This window comes from Alexandromys fortis, unplaced genomic scaffold (assembly GCF_014885135.2).
Source record: "Alexandromys fortis isolate MF-2015 unplaced genomic scaffold, M_Fortis_MF-2015_v1.1 scaffold_17, whole genome shotgun sequence".
Classification (NCBI taxonomy): Eukaryota; Metazoa; Chordata; class Mammalia; order Rodentia; family Cricetidae; genus Alexandromys; species Alexandromys fortis.
In genome coordinates this window covers 18,201,229-18,212,612 of record NW_026067896.1, presented here as the reverse complement: position 1 = coordinate 18,212,612, position 11,384 = coordinate 18,201,229, and the positions used below count along the sequence as shown (strand labels likewise).

General features: G+C 46.3%; 1 protein-coding gene across 2 annotated transcripts in view; it reads left to right on the top strand.

Moving 5' to 3' along the window:
- The first annotated feature begins 970 nt into the window (after positions 1-970).
- Ppp2r2b (protein phosphatase 2 regulatory subunit Bbeta) overlaps positions 971-11,384 on the top strand; it is a 248,686-nt gene continuing 238,272 nt past the window's right edge. Inside the window, exons 1-2 of one of the 2 annotated variants that reach the window (XM_050163446.1) lie at positions 971-1,108; positions 1,510-1,703. In XM_050163446.1, coding sequence (XP_050019403.1) covers positions 1,634-1,703 — 70 coding nt within the window. In that variant the 5' untranslated portion in view covers positions 971-1,108; positions 1,510-1,633. Of the gene's footprint in view, positions 1,704-11,384 lie in introns of both variants that reach the window. The other variant, XM_050163439.1, reaches the window with a different exon arrangement.

The window sequence follows — 11,384 nt, the reverse complement described above, 5'->3', positions numbered from 1 at the left end:
AATGTGGAATTTGCCATTTAGGGGGAGGTGTAGGCTGAGGAGTGGATCCTGCCTTTGCTCTGAGCAGAAGACGACAGGTCTTTTGTATGTGCCATTGGATTCTTTAAAGTCTATACAGGTAGCAGTGGCTCTCGTTGGTCCCGGTCTTCCTTCTGCATTCAGGGACCTATTATGCTAAGGGCATACGGTAGACATTCTGAAGAAGCTACACCTGAACTGAGAAGCCCCTGTATCTGTCCAAAAGAAAACTTACTTCAAGGGCTACAGAGAGTGCGCTTCTTCAGTCGTAGTATATTGACCCATAACTCAGCCTGTATTATATAGACTACGTCTCTGACTGTGTAGACACTGATGCATTTCCGAACACCAACATGTTAATGTTAGACCACTTGGAAAGCAATCGGGCATGATAGCAGTCTCAAAGTTCTGGCCCCTGCTCTGCTCTCTAGTCCTCGCGGAGAGGGCTAACCTTTGAATAAGCTCCTTTTCCAGCTTTCTCCAGGTTTGGAGCTCCAGGCCTCTCTCCCTTGAACTTCGGTAAGGGCAGTCTGCATCACATCCCGTTAGCAAAAGGGACCTAGATGTGGACTTCTACCCAAAGGAAGCTGCTTCTAAATGCAGACCTGAATGAAGTGCAGGCAGGTGTCTGGAGCAAAGCAGTGAGCTAAGGGTCTCTGAGCACAAGCCCTGTGCCACTTTAGGCTACGTGGCACCAGAGGGGAGAGGTTGAAATAGCGCATCCACAACCAGTCCCCCCCGCCCCGCCCCGTGAACCTGCAAGCTAGCCACTCGCTGTCCAGGTGTCCTTGGCTGCTGCATGCACACTTCTGCAACAGAAAGCAGCCGCAGCCTCTGCCTGGACTCCCACTGCTGCTGGGGAAGAGTCCTGGGGCTGCTGACGCGGTTGGGAGGAGCCTCGCCTTTAATGCACCAGCCGCCTCCAGCCTCCTGCAGCAGGAGCAGCAGCAGCTGCGAGTGCGCGCCTGTGGGTGTGAGGTGGAGAGCGCTGGCGCTGGCCACAGCGCCCTGCCTAGCTCCCTGCCAGCTTTTCTAGCCCCCGCCTGTGGGAGCCGCCCTCCCGTGGGACCAGCACCCTCGTCTCGGCAAGGCAAGCCTGAATCCTGCCCCTGCCATCTCGCCACTGCAGTGTGGGTCCGGAAAGGCACCATTTTGTCGCGGCTGCCCGCTCTCCCAAGGGAGGAGGGCTCTCCTTTTTTGCATTTTGAAGCCACTGCCTACCAAGGGGAACCTGTTGGGCATCTCCCCAGCCACGCTTGGGAGTGCCTCCTGGGCAGTCGGGCAGGACCAGACCTCTTGTGGGGGACCAGGGCTTCCTGGTACCCGGAGGCAGAGGAGGCAGGCACAGCATCCTCGCTGGGAATTGGAGCTGAAGTGAGCGCACCGTGCGGGAGGAGCCACCGCAGCCGCGGAGAACGGAGTGGAGGAGGTGACAGCTCCATTGCCGGGTTTTTATTTTCTTCTCTCTCCGCCTCCCCGTCTCCTCCTCAGGCTCGGACCATGGTGCAGTCCCACTGGCTCCCCTGCCCCCCTCTCCTGTGAGACTGGCTGCGGGGTGGGATCATGGATACTTGTCTGCCGGCTTCTGGTTCCCACGCAAGTAAGCCTGCTGTCAATGGAGGAGGACATTGATACCCGCAAAATCAACAACAGTTTCCTGCGCGACCACAGCTATGCGACCGAAGGTAATGCCAGCTCGGCCGCATTCCGCCGCTGGGGTCGGGTGCAAGTTGCGGATAGCTGTGCTTCGCCCAGCGGCCAGGCGCCTAGTGGCAGAGACTCCTCCGGGCTCTGGGGCTGGGGCTGGGGCTGGGGCTGGGGCTGGGGCTGGGGCGGGGGCTCAGACTAGGCTCACACCCGAATTGCCTAGGGATCAGCACATCCATCGGAGCTCTGTGACTAGAGCCCCAGTTCAGCAGCAGGTGGACCAGGTGCCCCCGGGAGTTAAAATGGCCTTTAGGGATTAGGCTTTTCAGGGCGCGGCTCCCAGGCAGACAGATGATCCCAAGGAAGCAGATGACCCCTTCTTGCCCTAAGATGCTTACAGGAATCTTGGACTGAGGGAAGAAGGGAGGGGCCCAGTGAGACCTTGATCCACCCCTCTCTGGGTATAGTGTGATACCATGGCTCTCCGTGGCTGCAGTGAGTAAGGGCACGGCTTCATTTCTTGCCCATTCATCTCTCTGACTCACTGGTTTACCTGCTCACACAATCACAACCCCCTAAAAGCCCTTTGCAAAAGTGGGGGAGCCCTCTCCCCCTGGAAGCACGTTAGCCAGAAAATTTTAAAATGTAGCAGGGGAATCATGTTCCGCGGCGAGCAAACGAGGCTGACACGTGGGGCGAGCAACGGGATCCGTGGGGCCTTTAAAAATCACCATTATGAATTCTGCAGCAGTACTTTCTGCTGAATCAACAGCCAGCAGAAAGCAGGAGTGTTCAGCAAGCTGAGCTTTGGCAAGAGGTGAAATTGTGCTCGCTAGCTCTCTCTCTCTCTCTCTCTCTCTCTCTCTCTCTCTCTCTCTCTCTCTCGCTCGCTCGCTCTCGCTCTATCACCAGCCTAAGCACTGGACAAGCCTTCAGGGAAAGTCAGCAGGTGGATAGCACCCTTCCTTTTGTGTATGAGACCTTTTAGTTTCATTTAAATGACACAACTTTTGCATTTGAGCTTCATTTTCTACCTGTGGGTCTTGGTTTGGCAACTAATACAAAGCACTGCATTGTCCTATGGTCATAGCCCTGCCCGTGTGAGAAAGTGAGTGTGAAGGTGCTTAGGGAAAAGGTCCCGGGGCATTTTAGCCTGAGGTGGTTCTTCTAGGATGCTGAAATTTCTGTAATGTTTAATCATATCAGAAGAATGCCAGAGAAAGGCAGGGGTTCAAATAAGAGTGCCAGCCCTGGGGAAAATAAAAAGACACATGGTGGGGGGGAGGGAGTCATGGTGCTACCCTCTGCAAGCATCTCTGGAAGTTTAGATAGAAGAACTCCAAGTGCTATTAAAAACACTTCCTTCATCACCATGTCTGGGGACCATCAAGTTCACCACATCTGTGGTACCAGATGCCCTGCAAGCCCTGGGACCCTGGGGATGAATTTTAAGATGGACCACCCATCCCTGCCCCATGATGAATACCATTGTTGCTGGTTTTTTGAAACTATTTCCACAGCGGCTGTGTGATGTTAAGTCTTTGTGCTTTGTGACTGAGTGTGACCAGGTAGCATATGACATCTAGGCTTTCCATCCACCAGAGCAGCCAGCCTTGAGTCTGTTAGCTTTGTGGTGAGTGGGGAGCTTTCTGTGTGTGACTACAAAGAACGAAGGTTGCCTTCTTTATATATCCTATATTACATTGGACAGGCAAAGGAAACCTAGCAAAGTGAGAAGGTGACTGAGCCAGGTGTATAGGAATGTCATTTGTGGAAGGAGGAAGTTTAAAATGATATTCTTTATTGTTTCCAGGGTCTTGAATACTACCTTTGTACCTATTTAATTGCATGTTTTTTTTAAATAAATTCTAATTCTGGATGAAACATTTGAGTTTGTATAGTAACAATGAGGCATGAGCTTATAGAGCAGAGCTTTTGATCTTTTCTGGTGTATATAATCAGTCTCTCATAAATGCCTGTACCTGGTCTTAGTGAAGAGTTGGGAAGCGGGGGAAATGGAATAAAAGCTTGGTGGTGTAAGAAACTCTCTCTAGTCTTGGTTTATTATTTTTCAGTTGAGCTGGACAGTAGAGAAGGAACCTATCTGCCCCTTCTAATGAACATTTGAGGAAGTGCCAGCCTGCCCCCAAGAGAGCACCAGATCCAAGTCTTCTCCCCCAAAGTTCTTTTTCTTCTTGACAATTTAAACCCACTTACTGGTTGATTATCTTCTTCATCCTTTAGTAGATAGTATTTCTCTGTTTCCTTTATTATCTCTCTACATTTACACTTCTACATGCTCAAATACAGCAGGCTTTTCCCCCTAAACTCTCCTTCATGTTTTCTCTGAACCCCAACCCCCACCCTGCTTTGCTTGGATCACCCCACACTGCAGTGTTCTACAGTGTTCTATTTCAAGCTGAAAGGGGTTTGCTGTGTAGTTACTGTGAAGGACTCCAAGCTCAATTTGCATTGTAAGTGGTAGCTGCAGGCAGGCTCATCTGACTAAGAGCGATGCAAATGCTATGATCTCTCTCTCTCTCTCTCTCTCTCTCTCTCTCTCTCTCTCTCTCTCATCTCTCTCTGTCTCCTTTATGGGCCATCAAGATTACTACTCTCTCCTACCTTTTTCTGTCTTTCTGTCTTTCCTTGCTTTCTCAAGTCAGAATCAGCATCATCAGGCATTTTCTACTCCAAACACTCTTCTGAGATTTCTTTGTGCATTTCCACATATCCAGAGTGGGATGCCAGCTGAAGCCCCTGAGGCCTGGAGATGTTGCTAGTTACAAGGCCACCCATTTAAGAACACGTAATCTTCAAGTAGAGACCATCCTAAATCCCACATGTTTTCACTGGGAAATTCTGTGTGCCACCCCCTACCTCCTATGACCAGAAAGATGACAATGGTTTCCAGAGTGTATGAGCTGAGTTTCTTTCCATATGGAGTAGAATTCTTCTCAGAAGTAATTTTTAAATGTGCACAGAGGTGACATATAATGGGTGACAGAGTTGGGGTAACCATAAGCTTAAAGTCAACATACTGGTCGGTCAGATGTGGGACTCAAGATTCTCTAACCAAGGGTTCATGTGTTGAATTTCTAAGATCTAAATGGGACCTTCTGCATTTTTAGATGTCTGCCGGAGTAATCAAAACTCCTGTTTTCAATACGACAGTTTGTGGATTTTCTAGAGTAACCTTGTACTTCCAAATGGGGTCATAAAGGACATGGGATTCACAGCCGGGCAGTGGTGGGGCACTCAGGAGGCAGAGGTAGGTGGATCTTTGTGAGTTTGAGGCCAGCCTGGTCTACAAGAGCTAGTTTCAGGACTGCTAGAACTGTTGTTAGACAGAGAGACCCTGTCTCAAACAAAAAAACAAAAACAAACAAACAAAACAAATAGAATTCACATTAGAACCCCAGGAAAAATTATCTGGTACAGAGCAAGCATTCGGGATATCGGCTACCACAAATCAGCCCAATCCACCATAGCTGTGGCGTTCACCTGTGCTTGCATATCAAACATTCTGTCTTGTTTAGATTGCATATTGATTGGGGTATTTTTGAGGGGAAGAGTTATTAGAACATGGCAGAAGTCATCCTCTAGCCAGAGAACTTGTCATTTAGCAATTTTCTTAATCACTGGTTAATTGCTGGTTATATCTTGGCATCAATGAGCCCCATTTTCTCCCAGAAGCCTTAAGAAAAACTGTCTTGTTTATACATTATTAAAGAAAGAATGGGTTAACTTCTTCATGTGGTTCCTACCGGTTATGGGTTCTGCCTTTAGTCTTTCTAGAAATATCACCTGGCTTTCGGCAAAGGTTAAAACAGAAATGCATGTTCAAATACAGACATGGCCTCTGCCTTCAAGAGATGTCCAGTCCAGCAGGAGAGGTAAAACATTGGATGATTACTTTAGCAAGTCAATGTGTAGGGCACACCCATGGCGGAACATAGGTCTAGTCTAGATTAGGATCCAAGGGTAGGTTGTCATTTGGCAGTTTTAAGTTGTGAACTGAAGGATGAGATCTACATTATCAAGAGCCAAAGGTGTCTTAGGGAGAAGGGACAATGGGCACAGGAACCCAGAGATTCAAAACCAACTAACATAGTCAAGGAATGGAGATATGACTATAGTTGGACTGTAGGGGACGAGTATTTAAAAATGAGGGTGGAGTTGGTAGTGATGTGGAAATACACCAAACCCAAGAATGATTAATGGAAGAACAGAGGAGCGGGTAAATGGATAGCAGTATGATAAAATGCTCTGTAAGGTTTTAATGATAAGACCCAAGTGGGCCCATGGATATTCACTATAAAGCAGTTTTGTTCATTCTGCTGCCTGTTTGGAAATTTTCTTAATAAAGGATTGGGTGAGGGGAACCTGAAGAGATATTCAGGGGCCAGATCCTATCGAACGTCATTGCTCAAAAGGAATTTGGATTTCGTCCAAAGATGGATGAAAAAAACCACTAAAGGATTTCGCTAAAGGAGAAATGTCAGTTTTGTTTTTTCAAAAGCTCACTCTGGCTGCTGCGTAGGGTGGGGTTAGAAGGGAGAATATGAGCTGGGTAGAAAGGGAAGCCGGGAGATAAGGAGGAGACACATTTATACCCAGGATGATGGCTGCAGTAGACATGGACTGGCAGGTGGATTAGAGACTCATCGTAGGGAAAGACTGTCTCAGACTTCCTTGATAAGATTGTTTGGGTGGGAATGCAGTAGCTGGTGCTGAAGACAACTCCCAGAAGTTTGCTTTGAGGATCCATACACAGGATCCTTGCAGAGAAACAGGAAACATACTTTGGCAGTTGGTAAGTTTTAAGAAAGCCATGACACATATAGTTTTACATCAAGACTCTAAAGCTGTGGTTCTCAACCCCCCCCCCCTAATGCTGCAATCCTTTAATACAGTGCCTCATGTTGTGGCGACTCAAACCAGAAAATAATTTTGTTGCCACTTCATAATTATAATTTTGCCACTGTTATGATTTATAGTGTAAATATCTGATATACAACCCCAAAGGAGTGGAGACCTACAGTTTGAGAACCACTGGTCTAGAGTAGGCAGTTATCTGTCTCTGATGCTCAGAAGAAAGTCCTAGACATAATATTTAAATTAGATTCGATAGCAGGAGAATATTAAAATTATTTGAAACCGTGTGAACAGATGAGCCACCTAAGAGATTATTTCAGAGAAGAACGTGAGGCACTGAGTGAGAAGTTATCGAGAAACTGATCCTTGTTTGGAATCAAGAAATTACAGCAAAAAACACTTCACATGGGAATGGGGATTTTGATATCATAATGACCCAAATACCAAAAGTTTCCGAGTACATGTCATCTGTAAGCAGGTGGTAAAATAAAAAAGGATCCAGGCTCAGATTTGCTGAGTTTGGACGTCTTTAAAGTTGAGAGCTGAGGGAAATTCTGCAGCATCAAGCACGGGATTCCTCCTCCATCCCATGTAAGCTCCAAAGGGAATATTCTGATGGTTAATTCTGGGCAGGTGTGTAAAGATGACTTTTAAGATGAAGATACAGGAAGGCACTGGACCAATAAAAGAAGGTACTGTCCCACAATAGAAAGCCGCCTCCAGTCCCTTCAATTGCCTGGGTATTTGTATGCTAATGGAAGATCAGGATGGTACACTTCCAATGCATATGGATGAGACTGTAAGCTCTCAGGAAAGCCTGGAATGGAAGGTGGGAAGAAGCTGCCTTATGCCGTCTGCTATTGTCAATGACCTTTCTGGGGACAGGAAATGTTCTGCAACTCAACATAATAACCAGAGTGCATTGAAATTACCAGCAAGTATTCATTATTAGCAACCAGGTCTCCAGGGGCAAGCGCAAGCCCTTTACGAGTGCTGGTCAGAAATATAGCAGTGAACTTGGGGTGAATATTATTACGCCAGTCCTGTCAAAATATTGATAATGCTCAGTGAAAAGAGCACAGCTATAGACTGACAACCTTAGACTCTGACATTTGCATTTAAGAAGAAACCACGGGTCCAATTTAGACACCAAACTGAGGGAAAGTGTCATGAGTCCTGACTACAATCGAGGAGTTTTCCTAGGTGTTTCTCAGGTTTACTTGTCTAAGCTCCTTGTGAAAACTGGGAGAGTGGTTGCATTAATCAAGTATTAACCTCATTTCACAATAATAAATTCCATGATACAAAGAACCAAACAAACTCTGCAAACACCTTCGTATTGCAAACATACTTATTTAAGCAACATGACCAGAGTGGAGCTTATGACAGCCTGGACTCTGGGCACCTGCTTTTTGCCCAACTGTTCTGTTTCTTGTCCAGATCTTGGGGGAGGGAATTCAAATTGAATTCTACTGATGACAAATACCCCGCTATGCTTAGCCAGTGCTTCTGGGTTCCCTGGATGGAGCCTTTCCCAACATAGCATAGCATATTTCTGGGCCATTTCTAGCCTCTCACTAAGAAAGAGCTAAGTTCCTTCAGCCAGCATTAGAGCCCCTGGCTAACATACTCCTATGGATTAGTTCCACTCTCTAATATGAAAGGAATGAAATAGTTATGGCACGAAGAAGTCAAGATGTGAGAAACTAGCTGGAGTTTTGTGAACAACATTTTCAGTGTCTCCCACACCTCCCACACCCTAAGATATTGACAGTGAGGTGAATTCCTGGGCTGAGCCGAGGCACTGCCATCTGCAAAGGCCGGTGACAACCCCATCAGTGCCTGGACCACAGTGAGAGAGTGGCAGAGATGCCGTACGGTTGCGTTGCGTCGTCTTTTTGCACACAAATGTGAAGGTACCTGAGGCCAAAGCTGCTCTTTGGCCCACTCCCCCAGCCTTTATGACAAGAAGAAAGGTTCCATCTGACTTGTCATCCTCCTCCCAGGTCCTTTCTTTTGTCATTCCAATGGAGACCTAAAATCTTGCTCCAGGGCCTGACTCAGCTCTCCATTTGAAGACACGAGTTAGTTCTAAAAGGTCACTAAAAGTTTTGTCACCGATAACCTGGGAACCCTCAAATTTTTAGGCTCCAAAGTCACTAAAGATTAGAAGCAATGATATACTAGGCATATGTGAAATCCAAAGATTACAAATTTGCATTCGCTGATTTATTTGGTGAATGAACGAGCCAACCTGGGCAATGGGAAGGGACAGTCAGATTATCAGGACAAACCTTTCTTCCTTGTGACCATTGCAAAGAAGAGAGGAGGGTGTGGGGGTGCTCAAAAGATGTGTGGCATTTAGAGGTGGGGCAGGCTTTGACCAGAGAAAGTTGAGATCTGAGAGGTGGTATATGCTTCCTGGGGCTGATCACTTAAATGAGTATACCTTGTTTGTTTATTTGTACTTTTGTTTTTGTCTGACAATTTTTATAGTTTTAAAGGTCTTTTTCATGTCTGAACTTTTCCTTGCCTATGCTTTCTAGTGACTACACAGTCCTCTGTGTTATGACCATGCACACAGTTTTACTTACTTGTGAATGGATGGTCAGCCCCTTCTGGATTTGTATTATAGAAACTGCCGCATCCTCTTTTCTGGGTTTATCATCTTCAAAGATGAGATAGATGCTGTTTCATACTTCTGAGGAGGAGGGTAATAAGACACACACACACACACACACCCCTTCCGATATTCTCCATGTAACCTTTGGTTATGCAGTTAGCCACCAAAAGCCTTAAAGGAAGAGCACCAGGCACACCACTACCATGAATGCAGAACTGTGTCTAAAATGAGTGTGGGCCTGAGTATCCATAAACAGGAATGATGGCTGGTGGTTGGAGAAGGCTTTCTCTTTGCCATGGGCAATTGGTCCTCTAGACTCTCTTCCCATTTTAGCCCTCACACTTCCGGAGCCAGTTATCATCGTGTCTCCCTTTAAATGAAAAGTTTAAGCAGAATTGAGGTTACTACCCTACAATAGTACAGCACAGATCACACCCAAATCTGCCTGATTCAAGACCCCCGACTCAACACTGCAATAGACTATCTCTACTCAGTGGGTCAGCCATAACTACTGAAAACTGAAGTCACTATGGCAATACAGTTTTCTAAAATACTCTCTGATTCAACACCGGAACAAAGGTTCCTGTTTTTATCAAGAATCCACTGGTATAGGATGTACCTCAGAAGCCCTGGGTAGGATTCCCAAACCCGCCACAGTATTTAGTCACTTTGGGTCTCTGAGCTTCCCCTTCCTAATCTGCTAATGATGAGATTGGAGGTGGGGGAGGGAAGGAACAAATCTGTAGTTTTATTGGCTGTAAATGTCTGCATCAATTTCTGTCCGTATTCATGATCATCTGGGTCTCTGGTATGTTCAGATACTGTGCTCAAGGGGTGGGCTGGGAACCCAGGCACAAGTTCTAAATGGCTCCAGGAGTCCAGGTCTGGCTATACTGAGAGGCCAAATCATTCTCCTGGCAAGACGGTACCAATGCAGCCAAGAGGTAGAGCCAGAAAGGGAAATGTCTCTTTGCCAAAAGCTGCTGCAGATGGAGGAGCCAGTCTGTCTGGGCAGCCCATAATTTTGAGAGGAGCCATTTGGCAAAGTTGTTGGCAGGAAGTGCCTTGCAGCATGGATGCTGGAGGCAGCTTTAGGCTGGAGAGATTCCGGGTTGCGGCAACAGTGGCTGGTGGGACAAATAACCATCTGGTGAGCAGAGTGCTGCCCACCTTGCTTCGCTGACAGGGAAGAGCAAGTGCCAGCCTGGGAAACGGAACTCTCCCTGACAGGATCTGGCAGGCACAATAGACTCTCCCCTCTACACCAGAGACTCCATGGAGAGTTGCAAATCCCTTGTGCCCTTTTGGAAATCAGGAAGGTCACAATATATCCTTCACTGTCACCATGTAGAGAGCAAATCTACTCATTTAAAACAACACTGTGGGCTTCCAAGGATAGAGCAGGGTGTGCTGTGAGGGGGGATGGCTGCTGCAGTTCCTGCATCCTTGATCCAAAGCATCTTCCCATCTATTTGGGCAGATGACACTCTGCTGATCTCCAAATGTAGTTAACCACACACACCATGCTGTGTGTGGCTACTGTGTTTGCCTTCATATTGTCAAAAGATGACCTGGGTGGCTCTTCGTGCATCTTTGCCAAGTCTTTTCTAATTACAAAAATATGGCAGGGGATAGAGCAACATGCATTGTTTTGATGTCGGACGCACAGAAGAATTGTTCTCACCCCTTGTGTGACAAAGGGTTGAGAAAATTCAGAAAGCTATCTCATTGATAACGGCATTCCCTTTTAGGAAAAGTACTAGTTAATTGCAGAGAAAAGCAAAATGTGTTCATGTTGTATGAATCTCATGTCTGGAGCTATAGTTTTCTTGTACACACAAAATCCATTATGGTAAAGCCCACAGCTAATTTTTATGTACTTGAGCAAGATACAGTGATAAATAAATGTGCCTAGTCACCTCATAAGCTCTCTTTGCTGCAGGTGTTTATGATTGTCTACTACATTTCAAAAACATTCTATTTACTTTTCATTGGAACAAGCATTTTCTTTCTTTTTGCATCATTTTTTTTCTCATTTAGCCTGATATGTTCCAAAATAGACATCAAGAGATTTGGGAACAAATACTACTGGTTCTCAAAAAAACACACAGCTCAAGAAGAAAAGCAGAGGTGTGCCTACTCCAGAGAGTCACCTCCTAAAGTAGCTTTATTTACAGTTCAGGATAGTGGCCCACTTCTTTTTTTTTAATTTATATAT